The sequence below is a fragment of the Colletotrichum phormii genome, assembly GCF_030913505.1.
Source record: "Colletotrichum phormii strain CBS 102054 chromosome Unknown BDP81scaffold_1, whole genome shotgun sequence".
Lineage (NCBI taxonomy): Eukaryota > Fungi > Ascomycota > Sordariomycetes > Glomerellales > Glomerellaceae > Colletotrichum > Colletotrichum phormii.
The window spans coordinates 1183400-1205820 of NW_026851443.1; the positions used below are offsets into that span (position 1 = coordinate 1183400).

At 54.1% G+C, this 22421-nt stretch overlaps 9 protein-coding genes across 9 annotated transcripts; 4 read left to right on the top strand and 5 right to left on the bottom strand.

The window, feature by feature from the left end:
- Window positions 1-1394: 1394 nt before the first annotated feature.
- BDP81DRAFT_4881 (uncharacterized protein) lies at window positions 1395-2319 on the top strand. Its single transcript, XM_060595238.1, has one exon. It carries the CDS (start codon window positions 1677-1679, stop codon window positions 2160-2162), a length of 486 nt encoding a protein of 161 aa, XP_060451535.1. The 5' UTR covers window positions 1395-1676; the 3' UTR covers window positions 2163-2319.
- Window positions 2169-3811, top strand: BDP81DRAFT_444227 (actin; the record flags this gene model as incomplete). The annotated part of the gene is made up of 6 exons (XM_060591807.1): window positions 2169-2175; window positions 2328-2358; window positions 2507-2562; window positions 2661-2691; window positions 2754-3525; window positions 3581-3811. 6 exons carry the CDS (start codon window positions 2169-2171, stop codon window positions 3809-3811), a joined length of 1128 nt encoding a protein of 375 aa, XP_060451536.1.
- Window positions 3812-4385: 574 nt separating this feature from the next.
- BDP81DRAFT_269259 (peptide chain release factor class I/class II) lies at window positions 4386-4871 on the bottom strand (the record flags this gene model as incomplete). The annotated part of the gene is made up of 2 exons (XM_060582918.1): window positions 4386-4640; window positions 4815-4871. Coding segments are annotated over 2 exons (312 nt in total), but the record flags the coding sequence as incomplete, so codon positions are not given.
- Window positions 4872-5857: 986 nt separating this feature from the next.
- BDP81DRAFT_5012 (uncharacterized protein) lies at window positions 5858-6539 on the top strand. The gene is made up of 2 exons (XM_060595530.1): window positions 5858-6094; window positions 6244-6539. The coding sequence occupies exons 1-2, from the start codon at window positions 5989-5991 to the stop codon at window positions 6495-6497; spliced, it is 360 nt and encodes a 119-aa protein (XP_060451538.1). The 5' UTR covers window positions 5858-5988; the 3' UTR covers window positions 6498-6539.
- Window positions 6540-6974: 435 nt separating this feature from the next.
- BDP81DRAFT_456473 (WD repeat domain-containing protein) lies at window positions 6975-9634 on the bottom strand (the record flags this gene model as incomplete). Its single annotated transcript, XM_060593173.1, has 3 exons — window positions 6975-7125; window positions 7192-9443; window positions 9503-9634. 3 exons carry the CDS (start codon window positions 9632-9634, stop codon window positions 6975-6977), a joined length of 2535 nt encoding a protein of 844 aa, XP_060451539.1.
- Window positions 9635-10000: 366 nt separating this feature from the next.
- BDP81DRAFT_5052 (ubiquitin-like modifier 1) lies at window positions 10001-11082 on the top strand. Its single transcript, XM_060595639.1, has 3 exons — window positions 10001-10273; window positions 10501-10665; window positions 10877-11082. Exons 1-3 carry the CDS (start codon window positions 10218-10220, stop codon window positions 10992-10994), a joined length of 339 nt encoding a protein of 112 aa, XP_060451540.1. The 5' UTR covers window positions 10001-10217; the 3' UTR covers window positions 10995-11082.
- A 3178-nt stretch (window positions 11083-14260) lies between these two features.
- BDP81DRAFT_388424 (DJ-1/PfpI family protein) lies at window positions 14261-15247 on the bottom strand (the record flags this gene model as incomplete). Its single annotated transcript, XM_060587117.1, has 3 exons — window positions 14261-14737; window positions 14862-15109; window positions 15199-15247. 3 exons carry the CDS (start codon window positions 15245-15247, stop codon window positions 14261-14263), a joined length of 774 nt encoding a protein of 257 aa, XP_060451541.1.
- Window positions 15248-15947: 700 nt separating this feature from the next.
- BDP81DRAFT_5090 (pyoverdine/dityrosine biosynthesis protein) lies at window positions 15948-18409 on the bottom strand. The gene is made up of 5 exons (XM_060595713.1): window positions 18193-18409; window positions 17343-18134; window positions 16830-17269; window positions 16686-16753; window positions 15948-16617 (listed from the first exon to the last, which is right to left on the bottom strand). Exons 2-5 carry the CDS (start codon window positions 18097-18099, stop codon window positions 16095-16097), a joined length of 1788 nt encoding a protein of 595 aa, XP_060451542.1. The 5' UTR covers window positions 18100-18134; window positions 18193-18409; the 3' UTR covers window positions 15948-16094.
- A 1589-nt stretch (window positions 18410-19998) lies between these two features.
- BDP81DRAFT_412787 (cytochrome P450) lies at window positions 19999-22255 on the bottom strand (the record flags this gene model as incomplete). The annotated part of the gene is made up of 7 exons (XM_060589240.1): window positions 21758-22255; window positions 21462-21703; window positions 20999-21379; window positions 20642-20922; window positions 20509-20588; window positions 20322-20440; window positions 19999-20212 (listed from the first exon to the last, which is right to left on the bottom strand). Coding segments are annotated over exons 1-7 (1522 nt in total), but the record flags the coding sequence as incomplete, so codon positions are not given.
- Window positions 22256-22421: the final 166 nt, after the last annotated feature.

Genomic DNA, 22421 nt, shown 5'->3' on the forward strand with positions numbered 1-22421 from the left:
CTGTTTCTTGTTGGGCCTGTCCACACAAAGCTCGAAACACAGTTCCAGGACACAGCAAGCATAGGCACATGTCGAAGACGAGAGCGAGCCCGTTGACGAGGTTCCAGCCCAGAGTACGTATGCGAGATGCGATATGCGAGGCTGGCATCCGAGAACCCCATGTCAATCACCCCCCTAGGACCCCAGGCTCTCGTTCCCGCAAAAGGCGTCCATACGCGGGTACGCAATTTGAACCACCAGAGCCGCGACCCCATCGAGCCTGTCCAGGAGAGTACGGCCCTTGCAGGTGGTAGCTAGGCAGGCCCGTTCGGTGTTGTCGGCTTCGGAGTGCCTTGAGGTAACTGCTAGACTGCCTGGCCCGTATGCTGTGCTTCCGTGCCCGTTCGTCGCCGCCTTTGGTTCCGCGAGCCCGACGTGCTATGTACGCTATGCAGACGACGGGAAGAAGGCAGATAATATTTCTGTGAACCAAAATAGATTATGCCTGCTTGGCACTTTTGCCCGTGTCTTTGCTGCTTACGGAAAAAGATGACGTACGACTTGGAGACGAATGGACGAGCAATAGGACGGCTGGCATGTGGTTTGCTGGCGCAAATCCGCCCGCCGCCATCGAGCATCGAGCATGAACCAGGCGGCGGCGGCGGGAATCTTGTTGAGAGTCTCACGTGGGCGTCGAGGAGCGGCCCCCCGTTCCACAGTCCATGAAGAGATGGAATGGATTCGCGGTACTGTGTCCGCTACTTGGTGCTGTCGTTGCTGCAATGCTGTCCTCCCGGCGCGAGATGATCTCGGCCAGGCTGGCTCCCATGATCCCATGCTCTTGGCCTGGGTCAACCTTGTATTCTCATTAGACCGTAGCGTGCGTGCAGGTTGTGGATGTGGGGATGCCCTTGAAGATATTAGAGGCGTCACAGTCGGGAGGAGAAACGGCGCACTGTTGGGCCCGTGGCTTGGCTCGATTGGTCCGTGGTCGAGGCCATGGAGGACGAGGTTACGTGAGCACCTCTCACCGTCGGTTTCAAGCTGCCTGGAGAGCAGATGGCGACTGACGGATAGGGTGACGAATGCTCTTTGTTGCAATAATCACTGCCTGGAGGTTGAAGCGGATAGATAAGGCACGGGGCCTGACGGGCTTCTTGTTGGTATTCGTGTTTGCTGTATTGAATACAGCGAGAAAAGCCTGAGAAACAATCTTGTTCCACGTTCATTCGGATACGATACCTGCCTCGAGAATTCAGTAAAAGTGTACTTATCCGAAAATCGACGGGATATTTGCATTGCCCACCAGCATCAAAACGGAATTGAAGGTACAGCACCCATATCAACTTCAGCCACCGGAATCAGCGGTCCAGGCCGGAGAAAAGAAGACGATACGGATACTTGGAGGGTCGCGCATCTCGTCTGCAATATCAAGAGGTTCCTCTTTGCCTTCGCACCCCAGTAGGTATCACCAAAAAAAGGGTGAGTGAGTGAGTGAGAAGTGTGTTCCCTCCCGTACCCCACCACACTACTTTGCCAGTCCTAGGTAAAGCCCCCGAGCAGCAAAGGAGCAAAAGCACGGGCCACAGTCCCCGAAGAGACGGGGAGAGGCGAGAGAAACGCGCAGCCTCCCACCTCAGTCACAGTGCCTCCTGGCGGGCAAGTCCCAATGCTCCTAATGCTCCAGGTCCCCCCCAATGGGCGGTTCCTTTGTTAAAGCGGCAACTCAATCCCCCGGGGCGGCGCTGCCGCTTTCTGCCACCTGTTCCACGCTCTTGCCCAGCCCACCACCCACCCACCTCACCACCTCACGTCCATTTGCTCACCCACAAGTCGGGTTAGGTCTCCAGCTGCTTTCTGACATCGAAACCTGGCCCGCCGGACAAATCGCAGCAGCCAACGAAACGCCGAGGAGGCAAAGAGCGCTCACCGCACACTGTGCCTGCCATTCCCACTCTTCTCCTTCTTCCCCCCTCCTCCACCCAAAATCGACTACCTCTCATCTTCCCGTAACCTTTCCCACTTTCGACCTCACCACCCATCGACGCCCTCTCCCAAGTTCTTTGCCATCCGCTCAGGACTTCTGCCAGTTCCATCTCGCTCCTACGATTCCGGAATCGAGTGAGCTGTCTTCGTTTGATTCTACATTTCTTCTATTTTCCCAGTCCTCACCCACAACCTAATTCAAAATGGAAGGTACGTAACGCCATCTCCATCTCTGCCAGCAGTTCACTCCCTCCACGACTCCGACGCCGCCTCACCTCCCCTGGCCTCATCCGAGTCGCGATGCTCGACTCTATCAACATCCGTCTTTGTTCTGCCTCACTTGCTAACGTATATATGTACAGAGGAGGTTGCCGCCCTCGTTATCGACAATGGGTAAGCTTCCCCGCCGTCTCACCGACCATTCCGCCTCCTGGGCCCTCGAAGGGATCTGGCCAATCGTCAGCCCTCCCGATAACCCATTGGCACATGATCCATCGATACAACATATCCTACAATGAATTCGGTTCTGACTTGATTCCAGTTCGGGTATGTGCAAGGCCGGTTTCGCCGGTGACGATGCGCCCAGAGCTGTCTTCCGTAAGTTCCCCCTCATCCGCAGACCGCAATCTTCTCCGTCAGGGGTATACCGATTCGGCCATCCATACTCGAGATTGTTGATACTGACTGTCCCTTAGCCTCCATTGTCGGTCGCCCCCGTCACCATGGGTAGGTCCATCTCTCGCTGCGGCAATGCCGCTTCCCGCGCCCGCGACCTAACACGTGCACAGTATCATGATTGGTATGGGCCAGAAGGACTCCTACGTCGGTGATGAGGCACAGTCGAAGCGTGGTATCCTGACGCTCCGCTACCCCATCGAGCACGGTGTCGTCACCAACTGGGATGACATGGAGAAGATTTGGCATCACACCTTCTACAACGAGCTCCGTGTCGCCCCCGAGGAGCACCCCGTCCTCTTGACTGAGGCCCCCATCAACCCCAAGTCCAACAGAGAGAAGATGACCCAGATCGTCTTCGAGACCTTCAACGCCCCCGCGTTCTACGTCTCTATCCAGGCCGTCCTGTCTCTGTACGCCTCCGGTCGTACCACCGGTATCGTCCTCGACTCCGGTGACGGTGTCACCCACGTTGTCCCTATTTACGAGGGTTTCGCTCTTCCCCAGGCCATTGCCCGTGTCGACATGGCCGGTCGTGACTTGACCGACTACCTCATGAAGATTCTCGCTGAGCGCGGTTACTCCTTCTCCACCACTGCCGAGCGTGAAATCGTTCGTGACATCAAGGAGAAGCTCTGCTACGTCGCCCTCGACTTCGAGCAGGAGCTCCAGACCGCTTCCCAGTCCTCCAGCTTGGAGAAGTCCTACGAGCTTCCCGACGGTCAGGTCATCACCATCGGCAACGAGCGTTTCCGTGCTCCTGAGGCTCTGTTCGCTCCTTCCGTCCTTGGTCTTGAGTCTGGCGGTATCCACGTCACCGTCTTCAACTCTATCATGAAGTCCGATGTCGATGTCCGTAAGGACCTGTACGGCAACATTGTCATGGTATGTTTTCCACAGCGATCACAGAATCTAGCGCCAGCAACTAACAACTCTACAGTCTGGTGGTACCACCATGTACCCCGGTCTCTCCGACCGTATGCAGAAGGAGATCACTTCTCTTGCTCCTTCTTCCATGAAGGTCAAGATTATCGCTCCCCCCGAGCGCAAGTACTCCGTCTGGATCGGTGGTTCCATCTTGGCTTCCCTGTCTACCTTCCAGCAGATGTGGATCTCCAAGCAGGAGTACGACGAGAGCGGTCCCTCCATTGTCCACCGCAAGTGCTTCTAAGGTAAGTTGATGGTGGAGCGAAACCGTAACATGCGGCAAATGCTGATGATGATGTAGCGTCTTACTTCCCGAACCACATTCTCGCCCTTCCGAAAACACATCGATTCCAAAGAGGCAACGACCGGTGCAAGGTCTCCACGGCGTTGCATATACCGCAGTCAGGTCTTATATTGGCGAAAAGTTGTTGACATGGTCAAGAAGTTTGGGTCGACCCTTCTCCAGAAAGATTTGGTCCTTGTTTTGTAGCAGGGTGCGCGTGGGCGCGTATAGGGGCGGATACGTCTGCAACTGAGGTCGATCATACAATACACTTTGCTTACTGTTCCCGAGTTTCGCACACTCGCTTTTTTAGTGATGTTATAATTTCACGAGAATGCTTTAGCCAGGAGTAGAAATGGACCGATCTATTGATACAGTGTGGCCCTTTGCGACCAAGTGACGCTCAACGCTGCGGAATTTTACTTTGTGCAGTGGAACTAGGATCAGCTGTAGAAGAGGTATTTACATCCTCAGAGCTTGGGTCGCGGTTCGTCTCGTCTTGAACGGCTTCTTCACTAGCTCCAGCTTCGCTCGCCTCATCATTTTCTTTTTCTTCCTCGAGCTGACGGTATTTTCTCTTGCTCTTCTTGGATGCACTGGCGGCCTTTTTGCGCTTCACATCGCCGACAATGGCGGCACGACTCTGGTCGCCATTCTGCAAGTTGTCAATCTTCTCGGCCAAGATTTCGCGGGCAATCTTGCGGTTCTGGGACCGGGATCGGGTTGCTTGGGACTTGACGACAATGCCAGTGGGTATGTGTTTGAGCTGCACGGCCGAGCTCGTCTTGTTCTGTTGGAAAGGTGGGGTGGTTAGCAACGAAGAACATGACGGGAAAGCTACTAGTCAGTCATGCGGTCTTTGCATCAAGCTCGAGTCCCGCCGCATTGCATTGCATTGGTTGGCAGAAATGGAAGGACGAGCATCAGGTAAGGTGTCGGCGGGTTGAACTTCATAGCAACGTACAATCTTCTGACCACCCGGCCCGCTGCCTTTGAGGTAGGATTCCTCAATATCGGAGTCTGGAGGGGGTTTGGGCCGAGGTGGCATCTGGTGCCCCTTTAGCGATGCGGAGGGGGATGTGCTGAAGAGGGCGACGAGGGGCAGTGGCAGCGGCAGCAGCAGCAGCGATGCCGGCCTCGCCGCCGTAGGCGTAGGGCCTCGGCGCATGAAGGCATTGGCGTTGGATGCGCTCGCCAGGAGGGGTAGACGGGTTAGAAGGGGTAGAGGAAGAGGCATCGCGCGCGCCGGGCCATTGTCCGTGGGTTTGCGGATTGTTGGAGATGGGTGGCGTTGGTGCTTGGTGTGATGTGAGGTGAGGTGAGGCTTGCTGGTGAGGTTTCGAGGATCGTACTTCACGGCGCGCGTGGTGGGCCGTGTCGTTCAGTATGGGACCGGTTCGGATGTGGAGTGCCAGCAGCCGGCGGACGGCTGGGGGCCGGACGGGAGGTGCATGACGATGAGGTGTTGAGAACGAACTTCCATTGTGCTGAACTGCTAATTCGGAGGTTTTGGGAAGTGAGGCGACCAATCAGAGGTTGAGGTTACCCAGTCTTTACTGACTGGCGACCTGTAAATTGACTCTCCACTTTTACTTTGCTGGCAGTGTGGAACCTCTCTTCTATCCTTTCCCTGTCAGTGCTTCTCCCCTGCGGATCTGTCGGGTACAGCTTTTTGGCGGTGGTGCCTTTTGCTTGCTCAGTCAGTCATTCTGGTGGTTGTTTTGTCGCGTGGGCGGGCCACCAATTTCACTGATAAGATTCCCTCTCCCGTCCCACGCAAACCCCGTCCTCGGACGATACCTTAGAGTTCGCCTTTTCCCAACCCGCATACTTCCTTCGAACTCCCTTCCTCGCCGCAAAGACGATTTCCACTGAGGTTGCTCGGTGTTTCCATACGACCGAACGTCAACACGACAGTCTATGAACGAATTGGCAAAGTAAACTTTCTACTTTTCAACCGCGATACGTTCGTTCGAGAAGAAACCATCGTCCACCTCCTTTTTCTCCCCCCCCCCCCGTGGTCGCCGCCACCGCGAACTCTCAACCTCCGTCGAAAACCGCGAGAACCGAGCGGTCGAAGCCCTTCTCCCCCTTAAGACCAGACAAACTCCTCCGAGAACCTACAAAGAAATCAAAAGATGTCGGCCCTCCAGTCCTTCAGCAAGTGGCTGCACCTGAAGCAGTACCAGATCGAGGTCACCTTCAGCGTATACATCTTCACGCCCCTGGAAAAGTTCATCTTTTGTACGTTATCTACCATGCCCTTTTGCGCCCTCCTCTCCGTATACATCCGCAACAAGCCGCCGCCCACACCCCTTTTCCTCTAGTTATCAAGATCCACCATATCCAAAGATCGCACGAGAATTCCCCCAGCTAATCCTCCTCTCCCGCAGACACCGTCCTCTTCCTCCTCAGCAGCTTGACCATCATCGCCACCGTCCTCTACCTGCCCCAGCACATCGCCTTCCTCATGAGCCGCGCCTGGTTCTACATGCACGGCGACCCGATCGACGCCGTCGTCGACACCGTGATGGACGCCGTCGAGTTCACAAAGGCCGCCGTCGAGAGCGTGCTGATGGCCGAGAAGACGGGCACCACTGCGGCCGCGCTGGCTCAGCAGACGGTCGAGCTCGTCAAGGAGTTGTAAAAGGGGGAGCGCAGAGAACCCTCTGTGTATGGCTTTTCTGCTGTATTCTTGCCACGCACGCACGCACGCACGCACGCACTTCTGCTATATGACAACGATGCATGCCGAATGAACGAATTGGAAAGGGAGAGGAGATGACGAGCAGCTGTGGGAGGATCTTAATGGCGAACATGAGCGGACCGCCCGATGAAGAGCTCGAAGGGCGTGTCGCATGTTGCGCGCAAACGTGTGTTTTTTTCCGCTTCTGGTGCAGGCGTTTCTTTGGGAGAATTCTTTAATATGAACCAAGTTCATTCAGTTCAGGTTCGGATACGAAAAAAAGGCATATTACATATACATACTGTAAACTCACATCACATGCGGCGACGCGTGTGTTCTTAGTTCAGAACCCGTTCATACATGGTCCCAGATCTCAAAGCCTTCGGGTGTCTATGGGGGAGTAGGAACGCGTGCTTCAAAACGTAAAATTCATTTCATTCATTCGTCGGACTTGGACGGTGCGCCTAGTCCTGTGAAGCTGTATACCCGCAAGGAACTATCTTCGCCGGCGATACCTAATTCGTCTGTGTTGCTTTCGCTCGTTGATGGTCGCCAAGCCAGTTGCGAGACCGGCTTCGGGAGGCAGAGGCTTCAGGGAGGGAGGTCAGCTATCATGATCAAATTATATCAAGGGGATTCAAGAGGGGAAACTTACCTCGACGCAAGCTGGAGTGTGCCGGCCGGCTGGAAAGTCTCAGGGGCCAGCGTGCAAAGAGATATCTTGCCAGACTCGGTACCGACGGCGAGGACGAGCTCGCCACCGGCACCCTGTCTGCCGAGGTAGTCGACTGCCGTGACGGGCCCGTCAAAGGCAATACTCGAAGCCAGAGTGAAACCGGTCTTGCTGACGCCTTGCTCGTCATTTGCGTCCTCCTTGCCAACCCATAACTTGGCGTTCTTGTCACGTCCTGCCGTCACAAAGACCCTGCTGCTGCTGCTGCTGCCGCTGCTACCATCATCCGTCGACAGAGGCGCCCACGCTGCGTCAAGGATCATGCGCGTGTGGCCCTTGGGATTCGCCTGGAGGAGCGAGTACTGCTGCCCGTCACTCCCGCGCTCGAACACGGCCCACTGTCGATCTCTGCCCACGCTCAGGAGGAAGCGGTCGTCGGGGGAGAACCGCAGCCTCGTGGCGGTTAGGGTGTGCGCCGCCAGTGGTGGCCTGACCTCGGTCCAGCGCTCTGTCTCGAAAACGCGGATGACGGCGTGGTTGAGAGAGCTCGCCTTGCAGGCGCTGGCGACGAGCTTACCGTCGTGGCTGGCGGCCAGGCAGGAGATTTCGTAGCCGTGGCCGTAGAGTTTCTCCGTCTCGGGCCAGAGGGTGTGGCGCGAGAGGGATTCTTCAAAGGGCGGGTGGTCAATGTCGAGCATAGACTTGCGGACGACGGTGGCCGGGTCGACGGCCTCGCGGTCGTACTGGTCATCGGCTTGGACTTCCTGGTCGTCGTCGACGGCGTCGATGGCCTTGTTGGAGAGGCCTAGCACGGGCATATTGGCGCCGTCTGGCATGGACTCTGCGGGCGCGCCGCTCTCGATCCCGCCGAGGGTCTGGAGCATTCTGGCAACGGCGCGCGGCTCGCTGAAGACGCGCATGAGCTTCTCATCTGCCCCTGAGACGAACTGGGATGCGCCAAGAGTGTCAATACAGTTGAGGTCGTAGCCGTGGATCTGGGGACGGGACATCTCGTGCCACGAACGGACACCAGTGACGGCATCACCGCGCTTCCAACGGGCGTGGAGGCGTGTTGTCTGATCCGAGCTCGTGGACATGAGGTAGTCCCCGTCGCGGGACCACGCGATGCCTGTAACGGTCCTGGTGTGGCCGCTGACGGCGATGGCGTTCTTCCACTGGTCGCGCTCGTCGTCGTAAACCCAGCGGCGCCAGCTGCCCGTCCGGCCGAGACAGACGACGGACTTGCCGTCGGGTGCCCAGAGACCCGTCCAGAAGCCACCGATGCTGCCCGTCGCCGTCGTCGCGCCCTTCTCTCTGCTGATCTCGCCTAGCCTGACCATGCTGACCCAGATGCCCGAGGTGCTGTCAGCCTCCCACATGGCGAGGGAGTTGTCTGCGGATGTAGAAAGCAGCTGGAGCTTGCCCTCGCGGCTCGTGAACCACTTTGCGCTGTAGATCCAGTCCTCGTGGCCGAGGAGAAGGGCCTCAAAGGTAATGGAGAAGTCTTTGCCGCCGGACTGAAGCCGGTGGGCTTTATTTGAGGGAGACTTTCCCGGCAGATAGGCACCACTGAGAGGATCTGAACCTTCTGCGGCGAGTGATGGCAGCTCCTGGCCCAAGTGCAAACGCCAGAGTCTGACGTACTTGTCTTGACTTGCCGAAGCAAGGAGCAGGTCACTGTTCGCCTCTGCCTTCTCCCATGTGAACTCTAGGGACCGTAACCAGCCTTCGTGGCCTGATAGAGTAGCCTGGAGCTTGAAGTCGACTGTCCCCTCGCCCGCAGCGGCGACAAATATCTGCACAAACGTTTTCGTTCCCGCTGCGGCTAGAACAAAGACGTCTTCGGCCTCGTCGAGCGCTGTGAGAGCCAAGCACAGGGGAAAGTACTTGGGAGCGGTTTTGATAGTTTGGCGCAGCTGCAGCTGGCCGCCGTCAAGCTTCCAGATCTTGATGGTCGCATCGGCAGCCCCTGAAGCTAGAAGAACCTGTTTATGGGCCCCCTTGGACAGCAGAATGGCGATACAGTTCACGGGTGCCGAGTGATCGTGTACCGTCTGAATGCACTCCCCTTGGTTCGTCTTTGGATCCACTGCCCAGACCTTGAGTGTTTGGTCATCTGAGCCACTGACGAGGAGCTTGCGGTCTTCGCCATCCACTTGGGGTAAAAACTTGACTGCTTTTACAACCTCCTTGTGCCCACTTAGAAGGGTTGTGATTCCCTCTGCATTTTGTGACTGATTTATCTATCGTCAGCATAGGGACATCGAGTAGCGGGCTGGAGGAAAGGGCTTACAGTTGGCGCCCACAACGCAATGTTGCAGTCAGCGCCAAAGGCGAGAAGACCACACGGGCTCCAGTCAGCGACGGCGGTCTGCCTGTTGGCTCCCGTTGACAGGTACTCTATTGAAGGCTGTGTGCCAGCCATATTGTCTCTCTCTCTCGTCGTCGCCCTGAGATGCTGCGTCGAGGAATGACTCTGAGGGTTGACAAAATGCGGCGATGTGATTGGCTCACGGGTCACAATCAAGAGGTGAAGTTGAAAATTTCTTAGTGGGGGCGGGGCATCCCTCGGGGGGAGCGCCTGTCTGCCCCGCCTTACAGCGCTTGAGCCGCCGCACCGTTTGCTCCACAGGCATTCGGCAGAGGCTTGCGCTTGCCACCGGAGCGCCTGGCCCGACTGCCTGATCCAGTGATGCCCGTGTGCTCAGGGCCTTCCGTCCCCCCAAAAACTCCAGGCCCTTAAGGTAGTGACAGCCCGTGTACCTAAGGTAAGATACCACCACCCGTGCCTTACAGAGACGCCTGACCTGCCATCCACCCATCCATCCCTCCTTCCATCGCATCTTTCTCACATTTGTCCGTGCCGTGCCGCGTCTCAATCTGACAAGCAAACAAACTTTATTACCATTACATCTCACATTCTTCATCTATTCTCCGACGTCTCGCAGCTGCCGGTACTTTGGATATCGTGAGAGATTTATATTACCAAGCCTCACAAAAGAAAAGAAATGGCCGCAGAAGCTGCAGATGCGGGGGAGAAGATCGCCGTCGTTGTCGAGTTCTCGTGAGTCTCCATTCTCCGCTCACCTCTCTACTCTCGTCTCTCGTCTCTCTTGTATTCCATCCTGTGGCTCAAGCAAAGTGTTTCCTCTGGACCGGTCCCGTCTCCCGGACTCTGGCCTGAGACCTTTCCACGCAGGCTGATGGGGTCGACCCGAGGACGATTTCATTTGCATCTTGCATATATCGTTCAGGTACGAATGCATAACTGACATGGTATCTGGTGGGCAGCGGCGGCCTGGAGATGCTCTTCTCTGATCAGCGGCGTCACGCTCTCTCTATCCCGGCGGTGAACAAGGAAGGCAAGCCCGCAAACATTGCCTTTCTCATCAACCATCTATGCGAGAACACGATGAAGGACTCCAGGAAGGAGCTTTTCGTCCTCGATGGTCATCTGTACGTCTTAGAGTCGCATCACCCACGCGCCGTCTCCATCCTTGGGCATATCTTCATTTCGGCCTCTCCTTGCTCTGTGTTTCTCCTATCCTCACCCCGATGTTGTCTGTCCTATGCACGCCGTATATCGCCACTCTGGAGTTTTTCCCAAAATCTGCGATGAACGTGCAGAGTAGCTATATCGAATGCAACGCTAACGTGGTCTATGTAGTCGCCCTGGCATCCTTGCCCTCATCAATGACGCAGACTGGGAACTTGAAGGAGAGGAGGCGTACGAAGTCCAAAGCGGTGACAATATCCTATTCGTCTCGACGCTTCATGGAGGTTAAACGGCGAGGGGGGCGTGGGTGACCTTTCTCGCGGGCCAATGACTCCTCCTTTCAACATGAGGGGCCCTGCAAGTGTTGCGGCCGTATCTCTGGGTCCCTGGAACTAGCAGTATGCATCATCCCAAGCCTGCTGCCTCCCCCCGGGGGCCCGGCGCCGATAGAACGACGTTGAAACTCAGACGCCCTCCCCTCTCTCGCTTCGTGCAACCGCATCACATCGCATCGCATCGCCTCGACTAGTCTGCGGCCGTAGCCGTTGACCCGGCCAGCGGGGAGATGCAACTCGTGCTTCCGCCGTTGGTCTCACTACACTACTACAAATACACCACAACCCTACATCCTTTCGCCATGCGCGCCGTCGACGCAATGAAACGTCCCGGGAGATGTTCATCCCTGACCCCCGCCGCCCTGCAACTGCCACCACCTTGCTTGCCGCATGTCTCGTGGTCGCATCGTGGCGGCAGCTCTTCACCCCTCGTGTTCCCCTTGCACCTTGCCACTTGGCTTGGCTCCCCCGGTCGCCCCGAGCTGCTTTCGCCATCATCTAATTTCTCCTAGTAAATAACGGTATGCAACGTCGATGATGGAACGCCTAGCAGGATGGACCTCCGGGAAGCCTGTCAAAGTCGCATGCCCTGCCGCGCGCCACCCTGAACTATCACGAAAGACGGATAGCGCAACGCTGGCAAGATTATCAAGTCTTTTGGCGCCACGCAGGGCGACTGTCGACGGCCGGGGGCGGTCAAGGGTTCATGTCCAATTGTCCACTAGCTTTGTGGCCGAGAAGATGGAGGATTGGACTGGATCAGCGGGTTCCATATCTGTACATCGACGCTGCTGCACCGTAACGGGCAACGGAAATGTGCCACAATGCACCTGAAAATGAGGCCTTCACCAAGAAACCATTTGTTGAGCAGCCAGCCACAAGCCCAGCTCGCTTGCTTGCCGCGAGGGGTCCAAGATTGCCGGCCCCTCACTCCTCCGGACCCTTCCCCCGGCGTGCGCGCACTTGAAGACAGAGGCGGTGAAGAAAGAAGGGGTCCGTCATGGTGATCCGATGGTGTGCATTTGCAGCTGTGATGATGCAGCCCGGCAGCCCTTTCCTACTCTCTCTCTTTTGGGGGAATTAATCTGCTGCGCACGTCCATTTGTGCTCTGCGCTGCACGTCTTCGGCTTCCCACCGGGCTGCAGGAAAAAGCAAATGGGGACAGTTGCATCCCGCGTGCGTGCCGCGCGCTCGATCCTAATGGTCCAAATCCGCTCTCCACCGTCTGTCTCTCTCCGTACGGATGCCAACTAATTACCAAGGGGACCGGACAGGGAAGAATATTAAAAACACACAGGCTCCATACGTTCTCGAAGACATCAAGGAACTCACGCCCTCCTGGAGATACGCACGTAGCTGTAGGACCCCCACACACATGGCAGACACTTCTCGTAACTTTTGCTCGAAATGGACGAATACCCTCTTTTTTTTTTTTTTTTAATTCCTTGGAGATGTCTCTGATTCCCAAAGGTCCAAGACTCCCAAGATTTGCTACCGTCGTATCTGCGGAGAATACCGTACCTACGACCTACATGGACGCAACTGCACGGGAAGACGGTTCATACCGTTTTCTAAATTTGTCGGGACATACATGATGTACTCCGTACCGTTCAAAGGTCAGGTGAGATTGAGAAGAGGCCAGAGAGACACCGCGTTTGTGGAACGTGAGAATGGGGTGAGCGGAACGTAAATAGCAATACAACTGAGACTAGCTTGCTTCACATCGTGCAAGAGCTGGGACTTGCTGCGGTTGCAGATTACTGTTACTAAGACTGCTTCTGCTGCTGCTTCTGCTGCTGTTGGGTCGCCTGACGGCCCTTCTCGGCGGTTTGTTCCAGATCCTGCTGGTGGGCTCTGTGCAATGCTACTCGTACCATGGTAATGTAACAGCAGGATGTGGAGCCGTTTTCTAAGACTTGAGAGTATGGAATAATGTTGCAACGGACGAACGTTTGGATATCATGTGGCGAGCTGTTTGAGGGTCAGACATGGAGAGAGATAAGGCGTCTGGCACGTGGTGTTTCTCACGTTACACGAATGGACTTGGCCGTTCGGCAGTTGTCATTTGTTTACTTTGATGTTTGATGGCGGGATGATCTAGGGAATGCTTGCATGTAGAGCTGCACACGGGAGGATTTGGCGCGGGTGGAGCTGGTGGTAGACGTAACAGGCTGAATTACACGTTGCATGGTGGGCAGATGGTGTCGTTTTCAAGCATCAGTTTTAAGGACCTTATTGAAAATCGGCTGACTTTTTAACGAGTTGTGCTACAAGTCATAATCCCCAGAGCATGACGTATAATTATTCTCGTGAGCAGACCTTTTAATTGCAGACATTCTGCATAGTTGCAATAAACCAGCCAAATTCCTAGTGCTGGTTTCTTGTTGTTAGGGTGCAAAGGTTGAGTTTAGGTGGGAAACAGACAGCAAGTTGAGAGCTAGATTGAAGTTAGCAAAGATTATGTGGAGTTCAGGAAATTAATACTGTAAGCCTCTCTTAAACATAGTTCACTTTGAGAGACTATTCGTTGCACCTCAGTGGGAAATGGACAAGTGTCTTTGAACTAGAGCAATCTAGGCATGGCAACCAAAATCATATAAGCCTGTATTGGGATTGGTTGCGAAATTCTCATCAACAAGTAAACTCGATATTCACTGAGTATTTGTTTAACACTAGAAAACGTTGAGAAGCAAAGTTGCTTACTAACTCCGAGATTGAAGAGGTTCTGAGACTCTAGAGTTTAGAGTCTAGAGTCCTAGAATATTGGCTGTATTGAGTTACTGATTAACTAGCGCTATGTTCATGACCAAAAGATTGCATCGCACTTTACATGCTTACCCACGCATATGTAGAGAGTAAGACTAACAAAGCTTACCTTTGTGGAAAGTTTCGTTACAAGACGTATCAATTGCACCACGCCAATCAATTATGGAGAAAAGGAGACTAAGTGTTTTGCAAAGAGCCTTGCAGTCAAGAAATGTTCTTTTTCTACGTTCACGGTTCAGCCCTTAGCCGTTTCTATGTCTTCTTAATGATTAGCTGGACTCCACGTCCACGTTAGAAGTTTAGGGTAATTACATTTAAATCCCATTGCCAGAGTCTACTCATGGGTTTCTTTACGATTTCCTTGAACCTTCCCAAGCATCATTCTTTGCGTGCCATTCATTTGGAAAATTTCTAGCACCTCATGAATGCATACAAACCAATTCCCAATTCACCTCATGCCGAATCTGTGACATTAAACTTCTCAGCAAAAGGATCCCAACTCGCGTCCGTATGCCTCTCATACTCCATCAAATCCGCAATAGACGTCGCCTCCTCAGCACCGTACACCTCGTCAATAAAAGCCAGCGTCGTGTCGATGCCCGCAGACACCCCCGACGAACTCCACACGTTGCCGTCGACTACCCACCGCGCCTTGGCCACCCACTCGGTCCGGGGCCCGTGTACGACGGTGCTCGCCCACGAAGCCTTGTTCGTCGTCGCGCGGCGCCCATCAAGAACGCCGGCGCGGGCTACGACGGAGGCGCCGGTGCAGATGGAGATGAGATAGCGCAAGTTCGGGTAGGTCGTCTTGATGTAGGAGATTGTGGCGTTGAGGTTGGGTGAGCGCGTCCAGAGGCCGCCTGGGACCATGAGGACTTCAATGTCCTTTGGTGCTGTTGCGTATGTGTGTGTTGGGAGGATTTTGGGGAACTGTACGTTAAGCGTAGGTGTCCACGTCAGCATTGAGCAATTTGGGTATAAACGCCGCGCGGAAGCTGTTGCTCCGTCGGAAAAGGGGTCGGGAGGGGGGATGGATAGGCAAATTGTCACTTACGAAACTCGAGTTTTTGGCATTCATGGCAGCGGAAACGGGCTCGATGGTGACGGGATCCATTGTCTCGGAGATGAGATACAGATTCATTTGGTGGTTCTTGGCCAGCAATCCTAGGGCATCGAGAGGTCCAAAGACGTCGAGCATCTCAAAGGGTCGGTTGACGATCATGCCAAAATTTCTCGGTAGGGCTTTTGACGTGGATGTAGGAGATGATGATGTTGTGCTTGTTGTCGAGGGACGAGGAATGCCTTTTGCGACTTTTGTCAGTACGAAGGCCATGCGTAGTAGTACACTGAGGATTCAGAATCCGGAACGTAGTGCAAAGGGGACCACTTACACTCCCGAACCTTGGTAGAGGTTTGAGTTTCATTTTGTGCTGCGGCCATCGTAACGAGATAGACCAGCAGGAGGCCAATCAGGGAGATGGAGGGCCGTGTAGGAACATGGGAGAAAATCATTCTAGCGAAGGAAAGTGATAAAATGTACCCGCCGAGTCAACAGCGACGTAGGGAAGTTACAATGTTTATCTTCAAGCTACACAATGACGGTTTCACTGGGGAAGAGCAAGCTTATATCACGACACGTTTTGGGAGGTCCTCGTTTTCCAGAGGAAGGTTCATGCCTTTCCGTGGCACAGGGAAGAGGGGTCATTGACCTCACCTTCCGGATAAATCATCCACAACACTTCATCTAAATGTTTCCGGGAACAGCAGCCGCAGATGGGTGTGGGTAGTTGCCCAAAATGCGCGCCCCGTCATCAGTGGGCTGGGGTAGGACCATGATGCTGTGCGACGATCTGATTGGCAAATTGTTCCTTCATAATATGCTCACTGACGGGTTTGGTAAACCAACCCGCTGAATCCCTAAGATGACATGTTTCTTCAGCCCAGATCTGTAAGTGGTAGGGGTCCTGTGTTTCTTCGCAAAGCGATGCGCTGGAGACTTCTTGGCGCGCTCGTTTGAGAACATTACCGCATTGGGTAATTTGCTCAAGACCCTGGGAATATTCGACAAAGTACAGTGACTTTGACAACATAGAACTAGATCCAGCAACAGGGAATAGGTACATAAACATGAGCAAGTATTGCTTGAAGTATGATTGATTGAAGATTAGACATTTTCTATCAAGAAAAACAAAACGCCTGATTTAACTAACACCCCCGTTTCCCATTTGTCCAACTCCGATTCACACGCTTTGTGTTGTACTCCATTATCTTCATTCATACCCCATTTTCAAACAAACGTCTCCACAAAGCGGTGATAGAAAATCATACCAAGCCAGCCGATAACTGGGAATGCAGCCAGCCTCCGAACCCAGTCAAATCGCCCCTTGCCCTTCGCAGCAGCCCTAGGCCTCTGAGTTGGGACTGGTGCAGGGGCTACGATAGGTCTTTGGGCAACAGGCGCCACGGCGACCTCCTGTTCATCCTCCTCCTCCTTCTTCTCCTCGCTACTCCTCTTGGAAGCAGCAGCAGGGTTGCCTTTCTTCGGCCGGAGGACGAAGCAGGGCGCATTCTTGGTGGAGATCTCACCGGTCACAGCGCCTAGGCTCACCGCTTGGCGCGGGACACTGGCCTTGGTAACGAGGAGGTAGGGGCTGCCCTCCACCTCGACGACGCAGTTGTGCCATGGCGTGGGGATGTGAAGCAGGTCACGGGAGGTCATTGGCGTACCATCCGGCGAGAGGCCTTCGACGGCGCGGACGACGGTGGGGTCGAAGAGTTGAATCCCGAATTTGGGGCCGGCGTTGTTGTGGCTATAAAATCGAGACATATTAGACTCAAGCATATTGGCCGAAAGGGTTTGGTTTTAGACGGAACATACGCGTGAATAGAGAGACGGACATGGTTAGGAAGAAGCAACTCGACTAGATTAGAGTATGCTTGGTTTCTCTGTTCATTAAGTTAGCAATCTGAGACAAAAGGGGAATCACAACGTAATGTGATTGGTGCTGCACGTCTTGCTTACCATGATCATCTCAAACGCCACCTTGGGCGACAACTTCTTCCTCCGACTTCGTGTCATGCCCAGAGTAAAAGGGTGAAGCTCGAGGTCCTCCAGCATGAACCTCGAGAACCCGCGATACAAAGCCAGAATGGCCGGGTTCTGGGACTTGATCTTGGCCCGCACCGCAGACTCCTGGGGCTGGCAGCCCGCCATGAGGATCCGTCTGCAGAGCTCAGCCTCTAGCGTCAGCTTCGTCTCAACGTGGTGCTCTATGTCCGGGATGTTGAGATCCTTCGACAGCGACGAGAGCTTGTGCTGAGACTTTGACTCGTTGAGTTCAAACAGGTCGACGAGCGACTTGAAGCCGATTCTATCAGTATTGCCTCTGCTGACGCCGACTGCGCGGTTCATCTCCTTCAACTGCTCGCCGTACACATCGACATCTTCATCGTCAACTCCGACTAAGTGGTTTGTCAGTTCTATAAGCCATGAACATTGCTTTTTCTCCCCCTTTTCTTCTTTTGTTGGACTTACTGCAATCACTAAAGACGTGACCGTCGCTGATAATCCACATCTTGGCACCGGGCTCATACACTCTCTCGATAGCCTCTACAAATTCGTGAAGTCGCTCGAGAGCGAGTTGCTCTCCGCGGTCAGGGGCTTTGCCGAGGACCTTGTTGGTATTTGAAGATTTACACGGGAATGCAGGAAGACAGAGCTCGATTCTGGCCTGCTGCGAGGTGAAGTGCCGAACACGCTCCGTGAAATAAACCCTGCCGCTCGCTTCCCACTGGTCGTCTTTGCCCTGATATCTGAGAAAGCTATCAAAAAGGCTGACGATCTCGGATGTGGCGTCCGTAGGGAAGGCCGTAGAGGTGCCACACTTCATCCGCTCATCGTCGCTGATGGCAAAGTCGGCTTGGTCTAGGAGCAGTTGGACGAAAAAGTCATCAAACTGTGCGCTGGACGTGTCTTGCTGAGACGTAGCAGCGGCGTCGATGATGAAGCCCGCCGTCGTGTTGGAACCGCTCCGCTGCATCTCATAGAGTTTGGAGCCCGAGAACGGCCCGTCGAGGTTTGCGGACACGATTTTGCTCGGTGCCGTTGTGTTTTTTCCTGTTGCCGTCTGAAGCTTTTGGCTGGGGAGTTTGTGGCTGATGGACGATTCCCATTGCTGCTGCACGTAGCCTTTCTGCGGCCCGGTGCAGTACAGCAGCTGTCCCTGCCCGTCGTGGACGAAGGCGGCCTGGAACCGGTGAAACATGGAACTACCGTCATTGGAGAATTCCATTGTGAAAAGAAAAAGGGATTAAGAATATGTGTCGTCTAATGTTTGAATAGTGATTAGGGAATTATAGAGTTTCGAAATGATGTCGTGGCTTACTGATTAGGTAGAGAATCCGGTAGTCTCTCAAGGAGGGTTTATTATAACATTAAACATAAGAAGGCAGTCGAGCAACTCTAGAAGACACCAACACTTCTAGAATTCTTCCGTTGGGGGCCTGGTTGATCCGATTGGACGCGGCTCGTGGTTCAGGTGGTACGATTATGTTCAGGTAGGTTGTGTGAGAAAAACGTCCTCCTTCAACTCGAGGAATACCGAGGCGGGCTGTGAAATGTGTCCCCCGTACGACCAAGACAGACCCAAGAGGAAAACGAGGCGTTGGATTGCGTTTGTGCCGCTTCAACGCAGATGGGATTACTGTCAGCTCAACACAGGAAGGAACAAAAATAAGACAGATGTGCTGGCTGTATGGACACAAGGAAGCCCCGATGGTTGCCGAAGGAAGGAGGAGGGTTTAGCAAGAAGTTCTTCAGCAGAGGAAGGTGGCGGGACAGGGGATGAAGTCTTCCTAGTCTAAGGTAGCCCACAGACAGGTTGCACATATGGGATCACCGAAGAATCCTGAATCGAGGCTTCGCCCAACTTGGAAGAAATGCGAAAGGAAAGGACCAATATCGTTGTACATGTACAGGGTACAGCAGCAGGGCTGGGTGGGATGCTTAGTAGAGGAGGGGCAGTCTGCAGAAATGGGGGGGCATGAACAAGATGCCTGTAGCGGGCGACAGGCGGATGAGCCAAGGGAGCCTGACCTTTTTCTTCGTTCCTCCTTCTTGTGGCTCTTGGTTATTCTTCCTCGCATTCGTCCGTTTTGCTGAGAAAGACCGAGTTCCTTGGGGTAACACAAGATATTCAGGTCTTGTGTCCCCATAGAGCTGTGACCAGGGGGTCGTTCAGGCTCATTGTACTGTGTACAGGTACGAACACGCTATTTGGGGTGCGTACTACAAGGAAGAGGCCATCTGATGATGGGATTCCATGGTCAGCCCCTCGAGAAGCAAGCAAGGATTCAAGTGTCCATGGAAAGTGGGGGTACGACGGTACGTTTGCCAGCATCGTTCAACGACGGTTGTCGTTGGTCGAGAAGGGAGGTCAGTCTCGACGTTGGAAAAGACGAGCCTCCAGGAGAAAGACTGGAAGAACAAAAACGCTGTTCGGCACAGACTAAGAATAAGTCGAGGCTTCCGTCCGAACGAACCAATACGACTAATCAAATCCCATTAACATCACGCCATTAAGATCACCTTGGGGCGAAGGCAAAAAACAAGACACTCCACTACCTTCTCTCTTAGCTCAAAGCTGTCAGGCCTTGGCGTCGTCGTTGTTCATTTTCGAAGACTTCGGCAAACTCAAAGTCAAAGGATGTGCCGACGGGGGGGGGGGGGGGGGGGGGGGGGCGCTTCCATGGGCCGCATGGCGGTCATTTCTTGCAAAAATGGCAAGCGAATGATTCCCCCACCCGATTTCTCACGCGTGAAAAAGATGTTTCCACTCGAGTGCATATATTTATTTGTACTTTGCATTGCCATGCCCGCAGTGCAGGCAGGCTGCTTGCTGAGATTCCGCAAGATACCGCAGCCAGCATACGCAGTATGCACCGACTACGGCGCGGCTCTCTTGGCGTTGGATTGCGGCTTTTCGAAAGTTGGAGTTGCATTCGGGTCGCCGTGAGGTTCATGTACGGATACGTAGAGGAGATGCTTTCCATTGGGTGGACGTACTTTCGCTTCTGATGCATTTGAACGAAGATCGAAGCGGTCTTCTCCAATCATGCCTGTCGATTAATTTAGAAGCGTAAACCCCTGGCTCTGAATTATGGAGAACCGAGAGTTCGGTCAGGGATGATGCGGGAAGTACCTGTTCATCGGGAGGTAGCGTCTTATTATACTATGATTATCAAACTTTGTAACCCTAAATCCCCAGAGAGCAAATCAAAACTCAATCTACACAAAACCGCCTGAACCCGTAGATCGCTCATGTTCGTCTAGTTCACGACGCTCTTTTCATCGTCAACCCTGTCTGTCAAAACCAACCGAAGTGCCCGAGGGTAAAGGGGACCGGCCTGGGGAAAAAGCGAACAAGAAGCTTTTCGTCAGCGCCGAAAATCTAGAAAGATTGGGGAGGAGCTCGGTCTACCGGGGGGACATAGGCAGCGGCACTCTTAAACTTACCGGAGTCTTGCGGTCAACCCACATCGGGTCCAAAGTGAAGGAGAACTCGCGGACCAGCTGGATCAGGGTGGTCCTCATTTCCAACATTGCGAATTTCTCTCCGAGGCATGCGCGTTTGCCTGGGATAGAGTTAGCAGGACTACAATGGCAAAATGATTCACCACTCTTCCTCTGGAGTCCGTCTTACCACCATGAAAGCTGATCCACTCCCCCCTTGCCCGGCGGCGGCGATAGGTTTGCTGGATGACTTCTGAGGACGATCCCCACCTGCGAATGTGAGCTTCATGATATTGCAAAGGATGTGCACTTGTAAGACGAACCGTCCGGGGTCAAACTTGTCTGCTGTGGGACCCCACGCAGTCGGGCATCGGTTTGTTGAATAGCAGTGGTAGCCGACATATGTCCCTTTTGGGATTACGACGTCGCCGCCAAGCAGCGCCGTCTCCGCCGCCTTCCGGTTGATCAATTGACCAATAGGAGGGAACAAGCGTAGGCACTCGTAGATGAGCGAGGTGAGATACGGCATGTCCTCTTTGGCCAGATCTGCTGAAGACTTGGCATCCTTGGAAAGGATTTCTTGGCGCAAAGCCTCTTGCGCGTCCTAACACCCCACCAGTCATGTCAGCAACGAATGCACGCGTGAGACGGCACGGGCCTGGGTATGTTTGCTGACTTACAGGATGTTTTGCCAAGAGATACAGGCTCGATATCATCAGTAATTGCGGGTTCTCTTGACCGGCCACGAATGCTACGGTGAGGTTGTCGAGGAGCTGCTTCTCATCCCACATGCCCGATGCTCTGGCGTCGAGCATGCGCCTGCCCAGTTTGTCGTCGTATTGGTCTGACAGGGATGTTGTCTTCTCCACAGGCATGTGGTGGCTCGCCTGCAGCGCGCGTTTGAGCTCGTTCTTGAAGAGGCCCACAGTGCGTCGGGCTGCCAAGCGAGACTTGAGCGGCAACCTGTCGAGGAACGGAAAGCTCATAAAGATGGGCTTGAAGATCTCCCTCTTGACCGCCATCTGGAGGAGATTGATAGGAGCATCTGCCCTGTCGAGTGCCTACGAAGAATCGGCTGCGGTCAGCACGCTGCGAAACACCCCTGCTAGATTCGGCGTTGTCGTGGGGGCCAGGGCGACTTACATGCAATTTGGTACCCAACACGGCTTCGGTGAAGTTGGAGACCGAATACCGCTGCAACAGATCCTGCACAGCAACGCCGCCGCCGCCACTGCCGGCCCGCTTTTGGGATTCGCGAAGGAGACGGCACAGGCTGACTGCGTTGCTTTCGATGATTTCACCATCGAAGGTCCTCTGAAGGCCTGGCTTGATGACCGAACGATAGTTCTTCCAGACGTCGCCTCTCGCCGAGATAATATTGTCGCCTGTTTGCGGGTTAGAACGTTTGCGAAGCACTATGGGTGGCAAAGGACACTTGCCGAGGAACTCTGCCAGGACGCTGTGAGGAATCTTCTTCTGGTTGCCGCTCTTCTCGTACAAGTCTTCGTCTTTGAATATCTCAACCAGATACGAGGGCCGATGCACCAAGATGTTCCATTGCGCGCCGAAAAAAATCCTGACTGCTCCGTGGGTACGCAGCGGCTTGTCAATGTACTGACGGAAAATGTCCGACTGATCAACGTCCTTGAAGAAGGGAATGAGGGCTACCCAGAACGGTATCGCTGGGATGTTTTGCGGGTATCTAGGAGGCAAGAGAAGAAAGTAGTAAACGAGCCCAAGGAGCAGCGCTCCGAGGAGTAAAACTTCTAGCAAAAACAACAGCATCTCGTCGTGAAGGGTGGCTGTGATTTACGGTGTCAGTCAAAGCTGTGACAAAGAAATAACAAGCTTATATGTTCAAGGGCCGATGTTCCGAGGAAGCGAGGAGAGACAAAAAGCGACGGTGACACTTACAAGGATCGAGAAACAAGGATCGAGATGAGACTTTCGACAAGATGGAAGTAATCTTCCTTACTTCTCCTCAGCCCTACCCAAAGTAAGGTAGCAGAAACTCCAGCTGCCTAGAGATGACATGTAGGAGAAGGCTAGAAGACAGGATTAGAAATCACTGTAGACATGAACAGAGGCCTCGTCGTCTTCTCG